General features: G+C 41.5%; 1 protein-coding gene and 1 pseudogene across 4 annotated transcripts; one reads left to right on the forward strand and one right to left on the reverse strand.

Annotated features, from left to right (window-relative positions):
* Nucleotides 1-5,488: 5,488 nt before the first annotated feature.
* Nucleotides 5,489-7,552, forward strand: LOC134140414 (MLV-related proviral Env polyprotein-like; annotated as a pseudogene).
* A 1,708-nt stretch (nt 7,553-9,260) lies between these two features.
* On the reverse strand, nt 9,261-20,869 carry TMEM50B (transmembrane protein 50B). Of its 4 annotated transcripts, XM_062573365.1 has the most exons (9): nt 20,811-20,869; nt 15,376-15,539; nt 14,638-14,750; nt 13,481-13,548; nt 12,395-12,487; nt 11,581-11,638; nt 11,074-11,175; nt 10,766-10,859; nt 9,261-9,452 (listed from the first exon to the last, which is right to left on the reverse strand). In XM_062573365.1, the coding sequence occupies exons 2-8, from the start codon at nt 15,472-15,474 to the stop codon at nt 10,814-10,816; spliced, it is 579 nt and encodes a 192-aa protein (XP_062429349.1). In that variant the 5' UTR covers nt 15,475-15,539; nt 20,811-20,869; the 3' UTR covers nt 9,261-9,452; nt 10,766-10,813. The 4 variants fall into 4 exon arrangements, with proteins under 4 accessions (XP_062429349.1, XP_062429340.1, XP_062429368.1 ...); XM_062573356.1 differs by having other exon boundaries at nt 9,261-10,859; XM_062573384.1 differs by lacking the exon at nt 11,074-11,175 and having other exon boundaries at nt 9,261-10,859.
* Between the last annotated feature and the right edge of the window lie 3,243 nt (nt 20,870-24,112).

A 24,112-nucleotide genomic window follows, 5' to 3' on the forward strand; every position in this document is an offset into this window, starting at 1 on the left:
CGAATGTATGCGTGAGAGGGGGACTGGTAGTCCGGATTCCCCAAGCGAGTGCGGACCCTCAGTAGTGCGGTTCTCATTGCCCGCGAGGGCGTGAGCCACGAACCAGGGGAAGCGAGTGGATACATTCACGATAGAAGGCGCTCCAGAAGATGGGACAGGGGAAAAGCAAGCCCCCGAGTTCCATAAAATTCCCTCGGATACCCAGGGATAGTCCACTGGGGTTTATGTTAGACAATTGGAAACACTACCTTACTACAAAGGATAAAGATAAGACAAAGATGATTCATTATTGTATGGTAGTATGGGGAGGAAGGGAGATCTCCCGTAATGTTTTCTGGCCAATATTCGGATCATCTGAGGATTGGGTTAGGCAGAAGTTGAATCTTTGGGTGAAAAGTAAAATCCCCTTCAGTAAGGAGGAGAGCGAGTATGCTGACGTATGGGTGACTAGACCGGGCGTAGATGCCGTCCTTTCCTTGAGGGAAAAGGAGAACAGGAGAAAAGAAAAAATACCAATAGTTCCCCCCCCCCTTATGTACCACCCCAAGACGATCCCCTTCCTAATGCATCGCAAGATCCCTCTAGGGTCTATGAACTAAGTCAAGATCTCATAACTCCAGAGCGGACGCAGCAACAGAATCTATATCCGCTCTGGGAAATGCCCATTGGAGGCCGGGGTCCAAACCCAGTCATAGGATTCATCTCCGTCCCATTGAGTTCTGGAGATGTGCGAGACTTTAAGAAAGAAATGGGGAACCTTCTGGAGGACCCACTAGGAGTATCGGAAAGATTAGATCAATTTTTGGGACCCAGCATTTATACCTGGGAGGAGTTGCAGGCTATAATGAATATCCTATTCACAGCCGAGGAGAGGAATATGATTAGAAGGGCAGGAATGCGGATTTGGGATAACCAACACGCTCAGGGGCCTTTAGCGGACACCAAATGGCCACTTCAAAACCCCAACTGGAATCATCAACAGCAGGATCACCGAACGAACATGCAAGATTTAAGGGTAATTATTATACAGGGCATTAGAGAAGCAGCTCCAAGGGGGCAGAATATCAATAAGGCCTTTAATGATAGCCAGAAGAGGGATGAATCACCTACGGAGTGGTTGGAGCGGCTAAGGAAGAATCTACAGATGTATTCAGGATTGGATCCTGAGACCCCGATGGGACAGGCCTTGTTAAAAACACAGTTTGTGGCAAAATCATGGGAGGACATCCGGAAAAAATTGGAAAAGATAGAAAATTGGCAGGATAAAGATTTAGATGAATTACTAAGAGAAGCCCAGAAGGTATATGTGAGAAGGGATGAAGAGAGTCATCGGAAACAAGTAAAGATGATGATAACGACTGTAAGGGAGGTTGGAAAACTTAACGCCCCTCCCAGAATAAGGACAAGAACTCAGAGGAATGGGGGCGTACCTCCCCGAATAGAAAAGAGGGAGGTAGGTGTGTGTTTTTACTGTGGGAATAAAGGACATTTCAAAAGAGAATGTAGGAAGAGATTGAGAGATGAAAAGGCCTTTATTGAAGATTAGAGGGGTCAGGGGCTCTATCTGCTGGGGACAAGGAAACATCAAGAGCCCTTGATAAAGTTAAAAGTAGGTCCCCAACAGCAGGAGGTCGAGTTTCTGGTAGATACCAGAGCCGAACGATCGACTGTTCAGAAAATCCCAAAGGGATGTAAGATATCTAGAGAAATAGCTCAAGTAGTGGGAGCCAAAGGGGAACCCTTTGAGGTCCCCACAATTAAGAATGTATTAATTGAAACAGAATCTAAAATGGGACTGGGGAACCTGCTATTAGTCCCAGAGGCAGATTTTAACCTATTAGGGAGGGATTTGATTACGGAATTAGGTATTAATATGGAAGTAATAGACAAAGAAATAAGGATTAAACTCTGCCCTTTAAGGGTGGAAGATGAAGGACAGATTAACCCCGAAGTTTGGTACACTCCTAACAGTGTTGGGAAACTTGATATAGCGCCTTTCTCAGTTATTATTAGAAACCCAGAGATACCTGTAAGAATTAAACAATATCCCATCTCCCTTGAGGGCAGGAAAGGACTGCAACCTGAGATAAAGAGGTTACTGGAGAGAGGTCTCCTCGAACCTTGTATGTCTCCTTTCAACACCCCTATTTTGCCCGTGAGAAAGGTAGACGGGTCATATCGACTAGTGCACGATCTAAGGGAAATTAATAAAAGAACTGTGGCCCGCTTTCCGGTAGTGGCAAACCCCTATACTATATTGAGTAGATTGGGGCCTGAAAAACAATACTATAGTGTGATAGATCTCAAAGATGCATTCTGGGCATGTCCTCTGGACGAACAGAGTACAGACTATTTTGCATTTGAGTGGGAAGACCCAGACACGCATAGAAGACAACAGTTGAGGTGGACGGTACTTCCCCAGGGATTTACAGAATCCCCAAATTTATCTGGACAAGCTCTAGAACAAAATTTGCAGGAGTATCAGACGGGGGAAGGAATCACCCTCATCCAATATGTGGATGACCTCTTAATCGCAGGTGAGACTGAAGATAGAGTCCGTGAAGAAAGCATTAAGCTCCTGAACTTCCTCAACGAAAAAGGGCTAAAAGTGTCAAAAGCTAAGCTACAATTCGTTGAGGAAGAGGTAAAATACCTGGGGCACTATCTTCGGAAGGGAGAGAAGAGAATAGACCCCGAAAGGGTAAGTGGGATCTTATCGCTGCCACCTCCTAGGAATAAGAAACAAATACGCCAACTTTTAGGACTTGTCGGGTATTGCCGACAATGGACAGAAAACTATAGCACGAAAGTCAAATTCCTGTATGACAAATTGAGCCAGGAGGGACTATTAAAATGGAGCAATGACGATGAGGAACGCTTAAAGGAATTGCGACATGACTTAGTCAATGCCCCGGTGCTGAGCCTTCCTGACGTTAAGAGACCCTTTTATCTGTTCATCAACACAGATGACGGTACGGCTTATGGAGTATTGACGCAAGAATGGGCGGGTAAAAAGAAGCCCGTAGGATATCTGTCCAAATTGCTAGATCCAGTAAGTCGGGGATGGCCTACTTGTCTACAGGCTATAGTAGCCTCTGCGTTACTCGTTGAAGAGGCCAACAAGATCACCCTTACCGGGCAGCTGCATGTGTTATCCCCTCATAATATCCGGGGAGTATTACAACAAAAGGCCGAAAAGTGGATAACAGATGCCCGACTTTTAAGATATGAAGGCATTCTATTAGACTCCCCAAAATTATCCTTAGAGATAGCTAGCATGCAGAACCTAGCTCAATTTTTATATGGAGAACCAAATGAGAACAATTTGACGCATGACTGTTTGGCAGTCATAGAAGAGCAAACAAAGATACTGCCAGATTTGGAAGAAGAAGAATTAGAGGTGGGAGACAGACTATTTGTGGACGGGTCCTCTAGGGTTGTTAATGGTGAAAGGGTGTCTGGATATGCAATAATTTCAGGAAAGGAGTTAACAGTCCTCGAGTCGGGGCCACTGCACAAGTCTTGGTCGGCACAGGCCTGCAAGCTTTATGCTTTACTACGAGCCCTGCAGATACTGCAAGGTAAAATAGGTACTATATATACCGACTCGAAATATGCATATGGGGTTGTGCATACTTTTGGCAAGATCTGGGAAGAGAGGGGACTGATGAACTCCCAGGGCAAGAGCCTGATACATCAGAATTTGATCAGAAGAGTATTGTTAGCTCTGAGGGGGCCTAAGGAAATTGCTGTGGTACATTTGAAAGGGCACCAGAGAGGAAAAGATTTCAGAAGTAGAGGGAATAATGCCGCAGACCAAGAAGCAAAGAGGGCCGCACTATTAACTTTGCGTATCTCCCAGGGAACACAATGTCAGATTTGTGGGAGAATATATCTGCAACCTCCTTGCCATGTTTATCGAGAAAATGGGAAGTTGCTTGTGACGGATTGCATCTGTAAGGATCGGAGGCCTGAAGAATCGGTCCATGACCCACCTTGGAGAGTGTACAGTTTTACCACGCGTGAGCAGGAAAGGCTAGAAAAGATGGGGCTGAGGCGAGACTCCCAGGGGTGGTGGAGACTTCCGGGGGAAAACAGAATAGTATTACCAAAATCAGTAGCTATGGAAATTATGAGGAGGATACATGGTCGGACACATTGGGGGGCGCAGGCGCTAGTGGATCAATTTACTATGCAATACATGTGTTTTGGGGCCGACGACCTAGCAAAACAGGTGGTACGAGGATGTGTCACCTGCTTGAAGGTAAACAAGGCCCATCTACGGCACCCCGTGCGAGGGGGACGACCGGCAGCGCGGCGGCCATTTGCACATATTCAGGTAGATTTTACTGAACTGCCAAAGATTGGAAGGTATAAATACCTATTAGTAATGGTGGACCATCTGACCCATTATGTGGAGGCTTTTCCCACAGCAAGAGCTACTGCTCAGGTGGTAGTCAAAATCCTCTTAGAACAATTTATCCCCCGCTATGGGATTACAGAGACTATTGATTCTGATCGGGGCCCCCATTTCGCGTCTAGAATTGTGACCGACACTATGACTGCATTAGGGGTTAGATGGGACCATCATACCCCCTGGCATCCCCAAAGTTCAGGGCGAGTAGAAAGAATGAATGGGGAAATAAAAAAACAGTTAACAAAGCTCATAATTGAGACCAAACTGTCATGGATAAAATGCTTGCCGTTAGCTCTACTAAATGTTAGGACACAACCCAGAACGGACATGGGGATCTCCCCATTCGAAATGTTGTATGGAATGCCTTACAATATGGGAGAACCGCAGGATCACCCAATAGTCAGAGATCAGATCACGGCCAATTATGTTATTCAATTAATGAAATATAGGGAAGAGCTATGGAAAAAAGGAATTTTAGCGCAGAGACCCCCGTTAGACCTGAAGTTGCACCGTGTACAACCGGGTGACTGGGTGATGATCAAAACATGGAAGGAAGCGACCTTAACCCCACAATGGGAGGGGCCTTACCTTGTGTTATTGACTACAGAAACTGCAGTTCGGACGGCAGAAAAAGGATGGACTCATGCCAGCAGAATTAAGGGACCAGTGAAAATCCAAGATCCTGGCCCCGAATTCGAATCAACTTCTGAGTGGCAAGTGATTGGAAGTCCTGGAGGATTGAAGTTAAAAATACAGAGGAAAGGGACTAGCAGAACTCAAACATCAAATGCCCAGAGGACCTGAATCTCCACTCGGGAGGAGGGAATGTATGAGGTACCCATGATTGAATTTTTTTTTCCTTTGTAAAAATTCGCAGAGGCAAGTGGTAAGCCCATTGTGGCTAGAAAATTCCTGGCAAGAAAACTGGCGGAATCGCTTATATCTAGGGAACTTACCTGAGAGATATCCCGTGCGGTTCCGCCTTGATTGACCACCAGAACTAAAATTTATATACAGAACTGCGGGTGTTGTCTAGGAGGGCTCCTGAAGAATATCCTTGCTGCCGAGAAGATGGTTCACCTCGTGGCTCGAAGCAACCGGGTCGACGAGCAAGGCAGAGGGGTAACAGCTAGTGGAGAACGAAACCTCCGGATTCGGACACCCGCAGGATGTTCAGGATACAGCCCCGTGAAAGGGACTGGAATTGGTACCCCCTGTAAATCCACCGAAGCGCGCTCCCTCCTTCAACGCAGGGCTTCCCCCTTAACTCTGCAAATTCTTGTGTTGATTGTACAATTAACGGGTGCTGTTGGGTCCACATCTCACCAGCCATTTAAGTGGTCTTTAATAAGGTGGGAAGACCAAAAAGTCCTTGCAACTAGTACGACCCCGGGAGCCCCTAGTTTTAATAGTACCCCATGTCAGCTGTCCTCATATGGCCAAGTCTGTCCATTGATTTATGGATTCTACTTTTGTCCGAGCTCCAACCCTGGAAGAGGGTACTGCAATTACCCTGGACACTATTATTGCGGGTACTGGGGTTGTGAGACTGTCGCATCTGACTGGAATGTTCACCACAAGGACGCGTACCTGCAGGTACAATGGGGTCCTCAGGGATGCGAGCCGCCGACAAAATGGAGTGGACGGGTTAAGACTTCCCCCTATATTACTTCTTACACTGGGCAGCTCCCAAAGGGGGTTTGCTCCTGGATTTATATCAATATTTCCAAGCCTGAGGATCCTGCATGGATGTCAGGAAAAACTTGGGGGGCTCGACTGTATGAAACAGGTGCAGATCGCGGCGGACATTTCCTTATCAAAAAGGAAGTAATCCTGCAGAATGGAGAGCTTGTCGGGCCTAATTCAAGTCTCCAGGACCATATCCCCTCGTCAAATTACTCAGAAACAGAGATTGATGCTAGCCTCTATGATTACGGGAATGGGACCACACTTGATTCTGGGCCAGAGATAGCTGATTCTAACGCCCATAGTGCCCTATGGCAAGTCATAAATGCCAGTTATTCCCTCGTAAACAAAACATACCCTAATTTGACGGAGGGTTGTTGGCTCTGTTACAACGTCCGACCTCCGTTTTATGAGGCTTTTGGAATATCAGATGAAGGCGGACTGAGCAATGCCAGTAATCCCCTTGAATGCAATTGGTGACGCACCAAAGAGAATATCCAGGGAATAACTCTCTCTCATGTTACGGGGAAAGGGCGCTGTGTTGGAACTGTTCCACGTCATAAAAAACATTTATGTAACATTACGGTGCAAGACCCAAAAACCCAATGGGGGGCTGACTGGCTCCTCCCAGCCAATAATACCTGATGGGTCTGTAAGAGTATCGGGGTTACTCCGTGTTTGTCTCTGAAAATCTTTAATCATTCCCAAGACTTCTGTATTCAGGTCATTATTATGCCAAGGATTATATACCATTCAAAAGACTATGTCTCTACCCAGAACGTTATCTCGGAGCATTACCTTAAAAAAAGGGAACCTATCTCTGCCTTTACTATCGCAACTCTCTTGACCATAGGAGGGGTAGGAGCCGGGACAGGTATAGCCTCACTCATACGACAAGGAAAGGAATTCTTGGCTCTTCGAGTATCAGTAGATGAAGATTTGGCTAAGATTGAGCAGGCAATTGATGGGTTAGTAAAATCTGTTCGATCCCTATCTGAGGTTGTCTTGCAGAACCGCAGGGGCTTAGATCTACTATTCTTGCAACAGGGGGGTCTCTGCATAGCATTAAAAGAAGAGTGTTGTATGTATGCAGATCATACTGGAGTGGTAGTTAATACCATGAATGAGTTACGCAAACAGATAGAGCAACGAAGGAAAGAAAGAGAAGCACACCAGAGTTGGTATGAGACCTGGTTTAGCCGATCTCCCTGGTTAACCACTTTACTTTCAACCATAGCTGGACCAGTGATTTTGTTGGTACTTGGACTCACCTTCGGGCCTTGTATATTCAATAAATTGCTTGCTATAATTAGAAGTCGCTTGGAAGCAGCACATCTCATGCTTATTACAGCCAGATATAACCACCTGCCTGCTGCAGAGAATTTGCAAATGTTAGAACTAGCTGCGGAAGAATTACGCCAATATAATGAGCAAAATGGATCAGGATAAGAGAAATGGGGGAATTGTAGTAGAACCGAGTATGTGTCCTGTTTCATTTTGCAAAACAACAGAATCTAGTCCTAACCAGTTTAAAGGTTGCAGGAACTTTGGCCAATCACTTGGCTATACCATAAAAGGTCAACGGTCGACCCCTAACGAATGAGAAGAAACTAGAACCCTAGCAACAGGACACACATGTGCAGGATAGGAAGACGGAATGATATAAAAAGAGGAGCTGGGACCCACCCGGTGCGGCAGTTGGCAGAGCGGAGACTCCCCTGTCGCCCAGCGCTGATATTTGCCTATATCTTGCTTGCTGTAATTAATAAAATTCTTATATTGGCTACACTGATTGAGTGAAATTTATGACACTCCTGAGGTTCAACAAGGGCAAGTGAAGGGTCCTGCACCTAGGGAGAAATAACCCAAGGCACCAGTACAAGCTGGGGGCTGACCTGCTGGAGAGCAGCTCTGCAGAGAAGGACCTGGGGAGGGCTGGTGGATGACAAGTTGACCATGAGCCAGCAATGTGCCCTTGTGGCCAGGAAGGCCAATGGTCTCCTGGGGTGCATTAGGAAGAGTGTTGCCAGCAGGTTGAGGGAGGTGATCCTGCCCCTCTGCTCAGCCCTGGGGAGGCCTCATCTTGAGTACTGTGTCCAGTTCTGGGCTCCCCAGGACAAGAAAGACATGGAGCTACTGGAGAGAGTCCAGTGTAGGGCTACAAGGATGATCCGAGGGCTGGAGCACCTGCCCTATGAGGAATGGCTGCGAGAGCTGGGCCTCTTCAGCCTGGGGAAGAGAAGCCTGAGGGGGGATCTTATCAATGTGTATAAGTACCTGAAGGGAGGGTGTCCAGGGGACAGGGACAAACTCTTTTCAGTTGTCCCGTGTGACAGGACAAGAGGCAATGGGCAGAAATTGAAGCACAGGAAGTTCTGCCTGACCATGAGGGGGAATTTCTTCACTGTGAGAGTGATGGATCACTGGCACAGGTTGCCCAGAGAGGCTGTGGAGTCTCCTTCTCTGGAGATCTTCAAGGCCTGCCTGGATGCAACCCTGTCTACCATGCTCTAGGTGACCCTGCTTGAGCAGGGGCGTTGGACTGGATGATCTCCAGCAGTCCCTTCCAACCTCAACCATTCTGTGATTCTGTGACTCCAAATAAAGTCTGGATGGTTGTTGCACCATGCCTGTTTGGAGCTTAAGAGGCTGCAAAAGCTACATCCTCAAAATAAGTTGTGCCTTTTTTCTGCTTAGTTGCTGTATAATAAGCAAGCATAACCATACCAATTCTCTAAAACTGGAAGAGATAGTCAAGAAATAATCAGAAGCAAGCAAGCTTTGATGGGAAATGCAGATAACCTCAGAAAGGAGCTCCTTCCCTGCCAGTGCTATTAAGAAAACTGTTTTAAGTGGAAGCTTCTATTAAAGCACTCTGGAAGCATTCCTCCAGTGTTAAACACTTACCTCTGCTTATGCTGTTCAAGTGTCAGCTGTAAGATACTGTAAATGGACTAGTACTAAGCTACACTTGTTTGTCACTTAGTAAACAAGCCAATGTATACATTCACAAGCTCAGTAACGAGAAGCTGACAGGCAGGAAAACAAGAACAACTACATTTAATTATTAGCTGGTGTAAGACTTGCTTCAAGGCCAGTATTATTGGAGCTATTAAATAGAATACGATTGCAAAATTATCTTGTGACATTTATACGCTTATTTTGAGAACATAAGGTAAAGTTTATTGCCATTTTCTGGAATTACAGCCAAACAGACAACTTATGTACAATGCTATGATAAACACCAGTGAATATATCGTAACTCACTGCAGAATGGTGAAATCAGGATAGAAGTTAGTCTAGCCAGTAGAACAATTTCAGCTGCAGTATTTGCTTCATATTCTGTCCACTGGAAAGATTCCCACAAGGGAGTAATTAGATGACTAACAGTATACATAACCACGCACATAAGTTACATTCTTAAGTTTAATACCATATGATCAGCTATCTTGATATATGGAAAATTATAAAAGCTTTTAGACACAAGGTAGAGTTAACTGCTTTAGGAACACATAAAACTCATAAGATAAGGAAGTCACCAATAGCAAGAGGTATATACACAAGATCAATCCAAAGCTATAAAACATTAATGTTCTCCCTTTCTGTATACTGCTGCTAGAAGAAACTGGATTTCAACAATGGAGGCATTTCCATAAAGTGTCCAGCAAATTTAGGAAATAAATAATTTTTAACTGGGGCAAGAGGCAGTCCTAAAACTAAGAATAGTACGATCATTAGCTTTTTAGAAATACTACAGCAATAAATACATTTCTATTATATCCCCATTTGAAATGCTCACTATTTCTATTCAAAAAGTAATAGGTAGCAGGATAACCGTACATTTAATCTTTCTTTGAAGAAAATGTATGCTGACATAATGTTGAAGATATTAGTCTGACTTTCATTTGTTCTTTATGTTCCTTAAGGATGACTGGCATCAGTTTCAGAGTTCTTTTTTTACTTTAGTATTAGTAAATACAGTAAGTGGTTATTAGTGTCTATTATACGGAACAGCATGAGATAATTCTACAAGGGCCATGCTGCTACCAAATTTCATTTGTGCTACAGCAGTCAGCAGTCAAGAACAATTCCATTTGCCATGCAGAATCTGCTTAATACAGAACCTTGTTAAAAATTTCATTGCTGTTTACAAAAAATAATTAAAAAAAAATCTACTTTTTCTGAGCAGTTCTATAAAATTCTTGAAATCAACTTTTACCTCCTACAATAGAATTCACCCTCATTACAGGCTTAGCTGGGCTACTTCCATAAGCTCTCTACTGCTTCAGGTATACAATTAGCCCCTGCTGTCTACCCTTGTAAAATGAGCTACAGCTTACCCATGCATAAAAGTCAAATACTTTTACAGGGTACAGGCTTTATCCTGCTCATTCATTTGTAGTTCCACTGAAGTCTCTCTCACATGTGAAAATCTGGAAGTCTTTAAGGGTTGATGGAAAGCCATGTATTTGAAGAAATAAACCTGAAGATTTCAGAAAGAAAGCCTGACTTTCCCTTTTTAAGATATATACAGTCATATGTACATATTCACAAAACTTTCCTATGAAAAGAGGGAGCTTCTTACTGAAACAGTAATTTGTCTTAGTTCATATGATTTAGAAAGCAAAACGAGAACGAATAAATGTAAATATATCTACATACAGAGTACAACATAGCCGCTATGGAATAGACAATGCTATCCTTGATCTCTCATCCCCATAATTCTTCTGTTCTTCCAAACTTGTAGATCAGAGTACTAAAGAAAAATAAATAGATGCATAAATAAATAATGCCATACATAAGATGCAAAAGGTCATTTGAATAGGAACATTAGAATCTTAAACTGTCTACAGCACAAATCAATGTCCCTCCAGGAACCATAACTGTGCTCCCAGGATGCACAGCAATGTACTTGACGTACGCAGATGAAAACATTATTGCCAGTATCCTGAACATTGATAATATCTCACCTGGAATACTGTCTGCCCCCTTGGTCATCCATGTTCTGGAGCCGTAAATTCAATTGGATCAGAAAGAGCTGCACTAATGGGGACGTGAGGGGAAGAAAGAGCCTCTCACAGGATAAGAGGTGATAAATGAAGAATTGTTTTTAAGTACTGGAGCAAACAATGGTGAAAAAAAGCAGTAGAGTAAGAAAAGTAGTTTTTAAGAAATAGTTGGATTAGTTCATGAAGTGAATAACATCACATCAGTTCCCTGTACAATATCAGTTAACTCAGTGATATTAGAAGTGTCTGTCTTGTGTGCCATTCTCCTCATGGAGGAAAGCTCAGGGTGGGTAACACTGAAACCCCAGGGGGTCCTGCACTGAAAGTAGCAATCTCCACATTGTTTAAGATCAAGCGTGGTGTCAGCCTCTGGCTTTTAAAACTTATTTTCTATGGGTACCTAAGTGTACATAAAGAACTAAGTGTAACGCTCACTTGGAAGGAGGGAAATTTCCCCAGATTACTTACCTGAAAAATATCAATGCATTTTGGAAAAACACTGCTAATCCAGGGTAAACATTAGTGTCTGCAAGGTAAATAATACAGGAAATATTAAGTTCTTTTGTACTAGAAAAACTATTTCAAAACATTATTCTTAGTATCACTCTCAGTCTCACAGACTACAAAACTAGATGGTATTGCTCTGACAAGAACAGACCACATTTCCATTCTTTTGAGTCTTCTGCCTCCCAGTTTATAACAAAAATATTTTTCTACATGTAAAAATAAACCTTAAAACCAAACAGAGTCCATAATATTTTTTAATGATTTTAGACTTCAGTGAAGTCTCTTTCAATTTTATTTAAATATGTCATTAAAAAAAAAAAAAAGCAAGAAAATTCCAGGTTACACATTTTCACAGCTTAGTAATAATTCCTGAATTAGTCACAGTTATCTACTCATATGTTTAGTTTTTAATATATAAAATATACGTATTACACATATATTATAGATATACATGTAAAAATGTTTTTGTGTATACCTAGACAGAAATAGACATAAAATCTGTACTTGAATTGTTTGAAGCAGTTCATAGTGGTAGTTCCTCATTTCAATCCCCTCAAGCATCATTCACTAAAATCCATAGAAAAAGCAACTAGGAATGGCCCTCTAGATTTTCAGATTCACATTGTAAAGTAAAAAATGAAAAACAGCTCCTAAACAGGCTGCCGTATCACAGGATAGATATCAAATTGGAGCAGAATACTTTGCACCACATGTGACGACCAGAACAGCAGCAAAACCCATCTCTTCACTAAAACTAATCAAGAAGGAAACTTACTCTGTGTAACATATGCTCCAAAAAGAATCCACATTGAAGCAATGAGTGAACCAAACATCAACATAAAGCCAATAAAGAGCCAGACACGAGCACCTGCAGGAAATATTAAAACCACTGAGACCCCTGTAGCATATTATCCACAGTAACAGACAATCCAGGGTACTCTATTACAGTGCAATGTTACCTCTCTGAAGGTCCAAATGGAAAGGATTAAAGCATGCATCAAGGACAAGATAAACCAAATTCTGCCTCCTTTAATACAACAGGGAGTAGCTCATTTCCCTGTATTTTAGGGAGCAAAAAAATTCCCAGATATTTCCATTCATCTGTAATGAAGAGCTACGGCACAAGCTCTAATTTCCACCATTTAACAAAACTTGAAGCGGACTAACTACAAGGGACTCCAAACTGTATCATTTCTGAAGTAAGGACAGCGTTTCAACAGGGTACAAAACCCAAACCCTTCCTGTGTTTACTTTAGAGAGGTATCTTCAAGACAGGTGACAGTCACCATACTCAGACATTGCCTTCTGCAAAAGGAAGGTGACAACATTGAGAATAACCAACCTGCTTACTCACAGGAAAGTAAAATAATTTTTATGCAAAGGTTCTCTCCATACAGATTTATGAATGAAGTGTACGACAGCATCACAATCCAGCTCAGAATCAGTAAATTGTGCCAGATTTACAGATGAGCATTCTGCAGATAGTATGAAAACAGACGCTAGGATCCACACGGGAAAATAATAGTGAGGGAATTACGAATGGAAGTGGAAAGAGAATAGGTCCATAGACACCATAAAATGGGTGACATACAGAAAAGAACAGCATTTCTGTGATACATTCTCTCAACAGCTATAGAGACATGCAGAGGAAAGTTTAGGTATTCAACCTATAGAGAAGTCTAGTTTTCCTAAGTTCACTTTTTTAAAGAATTCAGACTTTACATCCAAGTATTAAATTTGTAAAGAAATTAACTTCACAGAAATTCTCTCCTAATCCTTAGCTTCTGATTATTATTTATTTAAGCAACACTTAAATAATCAATCTTGCAAATCAGTAAGATTTTAAAGTGAATTAATTTACCTGTCCTTCCTAAACATCCGTCACTGTAGCTGTCTCCTCTCACCTGTGCATTTGATACAGCATTTATCCTATTAATAAAAGAATGTGTATACACTTCAAGTTATTAGAAAATCAATTCAAAGTAAAAAGCTAGCATTTTTTAAGATATGACAAATTCTGGGAAAATTACTTAGCAAGTCTTCCTTGTATAACAGCACATCCCTTAATGGAAGGATTTCAAATAAGCCCCCACATCCTTACATAAGTTTCACTTAAATTTTTAGATTAACAAATATGCAAGCTGAAAGATCTTTATTGCCTTTTTTAGTGACTGAATTATTCCCAGTCACTTTTTGGCTATCTAAGTTCTTAAAACATCTAAAGCCACTTCAGAGGAATAATTATAGCCACTAACAGAGAGCTATTTTGATCACGATACAAGGTACTTTTTCATTCCTCTCCTTCAGAGTGAGCACCATAGATAAAGTGAGACATGCTCTGTAAGGAGAGACAATACGTTTTCTTAAAATAAGTTATGTGGCTGAAAAAAAAACCCAAAAGCTTTCAGATACCAAGTGCTAATAAGGCCTTGCATATCCAAGAGTCTTTTTTCCTCCAGTGTCATGTGATTTAGTCAAAGTTATTATTTTTCCTGAAATCTTGCCACATTTACATGTTTAGATTATAACATGGATGTACTACTACTACCTCTACCATTTGAAGAGGTTTTGGACCAGAGAAACAGCTGCAGAAATTATTTAAAAGCAGCAATAGATGCAGTCTAACGTTTGTAAATTCAGCTAAGCAATTGGACATTACAGAATTTTCGATTCAAGAACTGGAGTACTGATTTTAAAAGGCCACTTGCATAAAGGAAGGTCTGTTTTCGTACATTCAATCAAAGTGTGTAGGAAAAGCAATTTACCTTAAACACCTTAAAAAGAGGATAGGGGAAGAAGGAACAATGAATGAACGAACTATTATTAGAAACAAAGGCCACAGATATTAGCAAACAAACAAACAAAAACTTTTACATTCCCATGCAATAAGGTACTGCAAAATTAGTCAAAAGTAATTTATAACAAAGTAATTCAAATTTTTATCACATAGCATATCACTTAGTAAAAACTGTGTTTTTTTTTTTCTAAATAAAGAACACTTTTTATAAAAAGACTTACATGAAAAAAGCTAGTGTTGAAAATACGCCACAGGTATGGAATGCATGGTTCATTTGTTCAGGCTTTGGGTAAACTACTGCAGCATCTATCATTATCCACCAACCTGTGAAAAACTGTGAAACAAAATTAAACCAGTATTTACAAGGCTGGAAGGGTACAGAGACAGACAGACAAAACATGGCAAGTGGTCATGTGCACACGAGTTTAACAAGTATAAACTATTTTAGACAGCTACTAGCTTCAGGTCAGGTTTTAAACCCTTTTGGTGTGCAAGTTCTGTGATAGCTTGAATAAACTTTAATGTTGATGTTTTCAAAATAGTATTTGGGAATTTATCACATTTTCTATTAAAATTACATATCAGAGAACAGCTAAATTCCTTCTACTGCTTCAAGAACAAGAATCCAGATTTTAAACATACACAAGATACAAATTATATAAAACATGAACGCTATAACATATCTAATTATGCCAAAAATCCACTGTTTTTCAAACTTTTTTTTTTTTTTTTTTTTTTTTAAGACAGCATAACTGGAATATCATTACTGGACATCATGCAGATTCTCATGACTTATAAAATGTTGGCTAACAAGTACACTGAAAAAAACCTCAAGAAATACACCGGATTGAGGGGCAATTAGAAGAGAAATGTCACAACATTTTAAATAAAAATTTGAACTGTCTGTCATCCTTCCCAACTTGTCAACACAGTTACAATCACCTCCTCTCAAGACTCACCAATACACCTGCGACTATTGAAGCAACTGCATTTCTTCTTTCACTCCAGTCAATACATTCACATTCTGGCCATCGGAAGTTGTCTAAAAATCCCGCCATTTCCTTAGAGTGCCTTCCTTATTCTGTACTCATGAATTTTCCATTAACAGCTATGTCCTAAATACCTGAAACATAGCCAAAAATTTAATACAGAAAAAGTAACATTTTGACATGTTTGACAAACTTTAAAGTGTGTTTTTACAGAATTAAATAGCTCACTATAAATTCTATGGATTCTATATTGAGCTATATTTAATTTTGTTTTTTAAAAAAGCTTACTGACAGAATTGCAAAATAAAGTGATCACACAATCTAAAATTTAAAGATTATGTATAAAGCATCATACTGAAATCAAAGAGAAATGAAATAGAAGATACTGTTTGTTCAAACATATAGAAACCCAAAATTGAAAGCAAGCAAAAACGTACAAATAAAAAAGCAAACATTTCAATATGTATTTCACCCTCAAACCATAACCCTTTCTCTAGCATTAGCCATTAAGGAGGTAATATACATACAGTAGAACTTCATATACAGAGAAGAACTTGTATCTTTGAGTCAGGCCAAGCAATCTTGGATGAGATACCTTTATTTCCAGTCTCCAAATAAGACAGATTATATCATGCCCCTCTAACACAGGGAAAACGGGATCAACTCTGAATCAACTAGTAATAAGGATAGAAAACCTTGCTTCACAGTCAGAAGATCAGTCACATATAACTTTAAATATAGGAAGACAAAAGTAAAGTTAAATACGAAAGTTACAAAGTGACTGCTTAGACATGGTTCTCAAACACTCTGGTGAGACACTAGCGGCTATAAAATATTCGGTACTACACCTCATCTGTTCTCAGGCTGTAACACAGCTTGCCTATATAGGTTATGTGTCAGAAACTAGACTATTTACAACTTTTTTTGTTAGCAGTGACTCATAGCCACTCTTACTGCCATTTAATTTTGGTTTAATACTGTACATTTCTGTATTTTCCTAATCTGCCACAAATAACTTACAGATACTTCTTAAATGCTAAGAAAATACAAAATGTCCATAATGATTATGTTACAGGGAAAACTGGTGTGAAACATCTTACTATGAACTTTTAAATACTGTTGTTAACCAGAAGAAGTCAAAAGAAAAACAGAATATAGCATTCATTTATACCATGAACAATGGTCACTTCCCATAAATAAGATAAAAAAAAAACGGTGCTCCTGAGTCCAGTACTAGGATTGTAACTATGGTTGGATTTCTATCTTAAAGCATTAAAAGCAATTGATTCAAAAATTATTTACTTCTTTGAAATATCTAGACTCAACTATATAATTTCATATTTATACTTTCACCTAGACATTTTCAAACTTTCCTATTATTTCTAGAACTTTTCACATGAAGTTGTAGTACTTCCTTATCACAGGTCTCATGACTGCTCCTATAGCACTTCCTTCTTTTCCACTCTTAAAATGGTCAGTATGTAATTTGTTTGCTACCCTTCAGCCCCAGAAGGTACCTCTCTTCCTCAGCCTGCAGTAAGCCCCTTCTTCCCCTCCCAGCTTCCCTGACCCCTTACTGGAACACAGCTTGTGATTCCCACTGCTGTCTTCGCCACAGACTAGAGGTCTCTCACCCCATGCTACCCTGTGACTAGCAACAAATAGGAGTAAATACACAAACAGACTGCACTAATATTTCCCACAGAACACAAAGAAGGTCATGTCAAGTCTAGTTATCTCCTTGTGTGTAAATATGCTTTTAGGCACCTTCAGAATGAAAATAAACCACCAAAAGTATAGTTTCCTCTGATTTTTTTCCCACAATGAACAATTTTAAAAGTATTAACATGTCTAAATAACAATATTCAAGCATAACGTAAAATTATATTGTAACTCAGAAAGCAAGGGTCAGGACAAGATATTGGAGAAAATGATTTCAAGTAACAATAGAAATTATTTTTCATCCTCTACTTTAAAAGTTGCCAGTCAAATTTGCAGATGACTTCACAAATGAAGTCTTTTTACCCCTACAAAAATGCTCCAGTTCAAAAGGCTAATGTGAAGGGCAAAAATTCTCTACCTTTTATGATTTAAAGGGGCTATATAGTTCATGTTGCCAACTAATATAATTAAGCCAAATTCCAAACCAAAACCTGACTACCGTTGTTCTAGTAAAACCCTTTCAACTCTCTGGAGTCAGTAACAATAAACATTATAGATATCATACATTATACAAAAACTGTCTCAATTATTAAGCATTTTTTAAACCTTAAGTGACAAATCAGAGCTGTTCTGCTCACTCTAGAAACCTGACGCAAAACCTCTCTCAACCTTTCCAGTTAACTGTCTCAGGTAAGAAATGCAGTTTTCACAACTGTACTAGTGACAAACAAGTGAAGCTAGAGGAACTAATAAAAAGTTGATGACCTTTTTACATTTAAGATACAGGGCAACACTGTAGAAAAGCACATTATTTTCTTTACTAGAAACTGTATTTTTGGTGTCTGACACTCAAATTTGCATTTTGCTTCAACCTCATCTTTTTGCTTAGAAGAGAAGTACCCCATATAAAGTGAATAGATCAGATAATCACTATCTGCTGGCAACTGTCTACAACAATGATGCGTAACTGACAACACAAATTTCCTGTTTTACTGGACAATATGGAGAAACAAGGTACAGAGAAGCTGCAAGAGAACACAGACAAGAAGTCTCGAATTACCTCTAAATGAGCCTAATGCTACAAACTAGCTTTGATTTCACAAAGGAAGCTTAACCTTTCATGCTCTCTCTAGCACTTTAGATCAGCAGTAAAATCGGCAGAGGAGCCAATTCCACTGCAGTTTTTCCAATATGATCTAAGTATTTACTGATGTCATCCAGAGTTCTGCAATGTAGGCTTTGATAAAAGAATTTCAACAGAGCCCCATCTAACATTCAAAAAAATCATTATTTATAAAGCTCCATATATGTATAAATTTCATACATATGCACCACTAAAAAGTGGTGATACACCACCTCTTCCCATCACGTTACTGAATGCCCCCAAGTTCTGTGACCAACATACAGGTATTCCTCTCTTTGGGAGAGGATGATGCCATCTCTGATCAAATGCATGCCTAACTGAGGGCACTCACGTGTAGAAGACATGACAAGTAAGGGCTATAGAGTTCTTAGAAAAAAGAATGGGAGGAAGCAGACTGCAGGATGCCAGAATAATTCATCCAGTCTGAAGTCCAATCATCCACCTTCCCATGCCTTGAGGTGCGTTCAAATAAAAGAGAAGCAAAGAACTGATTAGATTTACTGAGAGGACTGACAGACGTAACCCAAATGCAACAAGTTGGCCTCCCTCTCACAATTTACTAAATAGACAGTTAGCTATTATACAGTACTATGTTTCCAAAGCTCCGTATGTGTATACTTCTCAACAACACAAGCAAAGGAAGAAGAAAATAATAAGCTATGTTTCATCCATAAAAGGCTAGCAACACTGTGAAGGTAAGTTTCCACCAAGATCACAACAGCAATGCCATGGGTTATACTCACATGGATTAATGTGAACACATACATAGGTTTTAGCCCAAATATATCCTATAATATAAACAGAAAATATATATTTATATATATAATAGATGCTTGCATTTGGGCTTTCTTACTCGAATAAAGGTCAAAGACTCACTCTCCTCATTTAAACTTTTACTGGAATCCACATACTTCACAGTAAGGAAACGGGTGGAAAAGCCTTGCATTAGCTGTCCTTCAATGTCCTTTCTACAATCTGTCTCCTCTCCCATTTCAAGGGCAGAGGCTCTCTCCCACAGTTTCCAAGAAACATTCTGCACTCATGTCCATTAAAGAGAAACATAAGAACACTGGCAAGAACAAACTGATGACTTAACAAATAGAAAGGAGAGTTATACTCATTGCAAAAGTAATACTCAGTCCACAAGAGCATCCAGGGTTAAAACAACTAGCAGATTATTCAGATGAATGAAGTTAATTGAAAACACACTACACAAGAGCTGGAGCCTAAAATTTTAATCTGAAAATCAGCTTCCCAACCCCAAATTAATTGATTCCACTTGAACAAAATAATAAAAGCTGTCACGAGAAAATGCAAGAAGTATGCACAAAAAAACCCCCCACCTTATGCTGTACAACAGTGTAAAAAAAAAATATTTCCAGAGGAGGAAGGAAAAGACAGGAGGCAGAGTAGAAATTATGAAGGCAACCCGATTCTTTTTCTTCTTCAAGAAAGGAAGCACCTTCTAAAACCAACCAAGTTTAGAATGTTTTACTTTTCCCATGTGCATCTACTATGAAAAGATATTTGGCATATGGGTCTGTGAAGACCCATACGTGAGCAAGAATATTTCTTATCAAGTCCCTTTTTCTTTTTTTTTTTTTTAAGGGGGCTCTTTAGACCACTTGCCCATTTCTGTAATTACATGCAGTTTCACTTTCACTTTCCCCCTACACTGTAGCACAATGCTATTATTATATAGTTTGCCAGCATTACAAAATGAAGGAAGAAGGAAAGAGAGGAACTTTTAAGTCACCACCTATAAAATCAAGGCTGCACAGCAAAATTATTAAACAAGTAATCTTCTTACAAGAATCTGAGAGTGATGCTCAGTCCTAGAGTAACATGACTGCTCTTTACAGCAAGCGTTCAAGAGAGCTATCTAAGTTTGAGGACTTTGGAAAGGCAGAAAAAAGATCAATTCTGCACTTATCTACTTGCCTATCTTTGCTCATAAAAGTACGTAATGTCCATCGATAGTTCTTTAATGGGCTCAGGCCATGACAGAGCAATACGAGGCGGAACACCAAAGCCGCAAAGTCCAGACTGAAGTTATTACACTGCAGGTAACGCCATTTAAAAAAATGATAGTAGTAATAATGAAGTCATCTATGGACCTCAAACTTTCTGCTCAAGATCGCCGCCTCCTTCCGCGGATGCGGAAAACACAAACCAGAGCACGCCGTGCCCGCAGCCTTGCGGCAGAGCGGCCCGCAGCGCCCAGCAGCCCCCCCGCTTCCCCCAACGGCCTCTCCGGGCCCGTGACTTGCCCCCCTAGAGGCTGCGCTACAGCGAAAAGGTCAAGGCCTCGGCGCTGGACGGACAGACGGACGGGCTGTCACGACGCTCCCCTCCCCCGAGCCTGAGGGGAGCCCCCTCGCCCCCGCCCCGCGCACGGCCGTTGGCCCCTAAGCCGTTGCCGGGGGGAGCGGGTGCGCGCTGCCGCGGAGCACAAGCGCCCCGCGGTGCCTGCGGCCGGGGGGTGGGGGTGTGGGGAGGGGAGGGGTGTCCCACCAACGGCCGCTCCCCGCCGCGCCGCGCCCCCCCGCCCCCCGCGCGCGCGCGAGGACAGCGGCAGGGAAACGGCGGCCGTACGCACCCCCCGTCCTGGGCGACACTCTTCCGCCGGCCGGAGCGAGGGGGCGGGCGGGCGGGCGGCGACCCAGCGGCGAGCGACGCGCGCACCCGCCAATGGGGAGCGAGCGCGGCGCGTCAGCGGAGGCTGGGTGAGCAGGCAGCGCCGCGACAGGGCGGCGCCGAAGTCGGAGCGGCCGGAGGACCAATGGCAGGAGCGGGCCGCGCAAGCCCCGCCCCCTTTCCGCCTGGGCGGTGGAGGCCGAGAGGCCGCGCCGCGCCCCGGGCCCTAGCGCCGGCGCCGGGCGGGCCGGGGGGGTGGAGAGGCGCACGGGGCCGCACCGGCCGCGGCTGTCGCCGGAGCGCGCACTTCGCCACGCCGGAGCCGGCGGGGGAGGGCACGGAGCGTTTCGACGCGTTTCTGTTACACGGAGCGTGTGCTAGCAGCAAGGCGTCCGCTTGCACGCCCGCTACGTGAACGCGTGCAAAGCGGACCGACGGCCAGCACGACCCCAAACGCCGTCCTAGCTCGTTCCCCTCGGACTTCCCGTGCGCAGAAGCTCGCCGGTCTGTTTCTTCCAAAGGTCCCTAAAGAAAGAACCATCTTCTCATAAAATACCTAAAACTGCCTATTACAAAGATCTAATGCCACGGTTTTGGAGACACAAAGGCAAAATATTACTGCTGAATTAACTCCAGCATTCAAGTTAGTTAGGCAAGTGACACGTCCTGAAAACTCACCTTCAGATGAAAGAGCAAGTACAGATTCGATCTGAAAAGGGAGAAGTAGAAATGAGAGAGAGGAACAAGATAAACAAAACGAGGAAGCCATCTCAAGGGTATTACTCAAGAGCGAAGAACAAGAATATGGGGAACTCGGCATGGAAACAAGCCCTGTGACAAACACCTATAAAGACACAAACAAAATGGCAATATTCAGGTTCTTAATAAAAAATGGTTCAGCTCTGACCCCATGAAATCCCACCCAAATGTGAAAACTGTACCCAAAGCCACCTGCTCTCAGCCTTTTTTCTTTGTGTTAAACACACTTACCGTCCACTTTTCTATGGCCGGGATGTCCTTGGATAGGCCCTCCCCCATTCCCACAGGAAAGTCTAATGAATGCACAGGATCTACCGAAAAGATGATTTCTGCACATCCTGCTTTCTTATAGTATGCCCTGCTCACGCCTCTCATACCTTTTATTCCTTCTCAGTGCTCTCTGCAACTCAGTACGCAACCTGAAATCCATTTTTGCTCCAGAATGAGGTATTTATGCCTCAAACTTTACAGCATATGTAGGAAATCTTCAATTTATAGGACTGCCTGAAATTTTATTTCAGATAGCCTACAGTAGTATGCTTTTTGCTTTTGCTGTACAGCACTAATACGTACAAATGTAGAGCTTGTTAATAGTGCTCAAGAGATCCATAGAGTGATGGGCAAGAAACAGATTCCTCACTCTGGGCTGGGGGGGACACACACACACCCCAATTACTGTATTCTAACAGCAAATATGAGTAATGTTCTCTCTGCACGTTAGGATGACACCTAAATGAGTCCTTCAAGGTACTTTCCATATGATAATTTCATCAACACATAAGGAGTTCTGGGAATAAGCAAAATACTTGTATCTGGACTCTGCAGTGATCTCATCATTTTCTTTTGAGGGCAGTAGTAAGAAAACTGCTGTCAAATTCAAACTAAGAATCCAGCATCAGACAGAAACATAGCTTTTGATGGCCATCTTCTCTTTATAATTGTTACAATTCACCTGCAGTACCTGATATCATGGGTTCTAGAAGTCCTGATTATATACTGCTTTTAAGATTTTGTAGATTCAGAGCAACAGCAAATTAGACCAACCTTGCAAAAATATACTCCCTGAGTATATACACCTGAGGCAAGTTAAAATTTTAATTATTTTTTCATCGCTATCACAGTGTTGAAGAACTGGATTTTGTGCCATTTTTGTGCTACTTTGTGCACAACAATTTTGTGTCATTTTTCATGAAAACATTGTAAGGGTGATTTAAAGTGATGGGAGTCAGCTCACATCTACTCCATTTAAAACCAACTAGTTTTAAAAGGAACATAGTCATCATGCTGACTCATCCATTATAGAAACTTAAATATTTAAGCTGCGGAAATTATCTTCATTGTGAGCAAATATAAATTCCATCAAAGCTGGATTTACTGGCATCTAGTTTCTATTTAGTCTTGTGCAATGAATTCATTTTGCAATTAGCTCATTTTAAATCTGCCAGTGAATTACTTTAAACAGCAATTCAGATCCAGTACCTGTAGATCATCATTAGAATCAGAACCTGATCTTTTAAAGGCTACTAAGCCAAATTACTTCCATTAAAGTATGCTTAATTTAAGGTTTTTATTAAAAGAATCTGCAGATGAGTCTAAGTAAAATAAGCAGACAGTCATACACGCAGCCACTAAAGTAAGTCACTGGCTTGTGAGACCACAGCCTCTTGGTATAACCTGGTCTAACACTGTGATCTCAGTAAATCACATTCATACAAAAAAAGGAAAAGATACCAATTTCAACAGATTAGTGAATACCCCAAAAGTGAGAGGACTGCCATTTAACCGGGTTTTTCTTTCTGAAAGTTTAGATCAGGGCTACTCACACAGAAGACTCATATTCAGACCATACTCATGTTTTGCATCCACTTCACCAATACCCCAGACTTAACTCAGATATCTGCAAGATATCCTTTATCTTTTATCATCTTCCCAAACTCTGCAAGCAGCTGTAGAGAGCTACTGAAGTGCGAAGAGTACATCAATTACTGTCTGGCCCAACTGATCTGCGCACTGCTAGCGTATCACTGCCTGCTAATTGAATCTCAGCAGAAAGGAACTAAATAGCCCTGATCTGATACTTCTAACTAACACTAAGGCATGCCAAAGCCCAAGCATCTCAGTGGCATGACCTACTGACAGCAGAGCAATGTGCATATAATGCCATTCTTTTGCCACCTTAATTCCTGAAAAAGGCATATTAAAGGAAGCTGAGATGAGTCCTACTTTCTAAAATGCACAAGGCAAGCAGTTTGTCAGTCATATTTTTGCCTATGACAAGGCTTTAAAGACCCATACAATGTTTAGCAAGAAATATATATTTAATTATATATCTTGAATGTATATATATACTCTGTAGTAAATGACGCTCCAGTTAACTAATTTTAATAATAAACATAAATAATATTCTGTCTGCATATTAAGACCTTACTCTAAATGACCGAGAGCACAAAGACCAGAAGAAGCACATGCAGAGTTACCTGCCTAAAAGCAAACACAGTAACTCAG

This window comes from Rhea pennata, chromosome 1 (assembly GCF_028389875.1).
Source record: "Rhea pennata isolate bPtePen1 chromosome 1, bPtePen1.pri, whole genome shotgun sequence".
NCBI classification, from domain to species: domain Eukaryota; kingdom Metazoa; phylum Chordata; class Aves; order Rheiformes; family Rheidae; genus Rhea; species Rhea pennata.

Bases quoted from the DNA above. Each gene is read 5' to 3' on its own strand.
- TMEM50B (XM_062573365.1), bottom strand. From the start codon at position 15,474: ATGGCGGGATTTTTAGACAACTTCCGATGGCCAGAATGTGAATGTATT. The intron at 14,751-15,375 runs GTGAGTCTTGAG...TTTGTTTCACAG, and splicing joins CAATAGTCGCAGGTGTATTG to TTTTTCACAGGTTGGTGGAT. The intron at 11,639-12,394 runs GTAAGTTTCCTT...TTTACCTTGCAG, and splicing joins TGGAGCATATGTTACACAGA to ACACTAATGTTTACCCTGGA.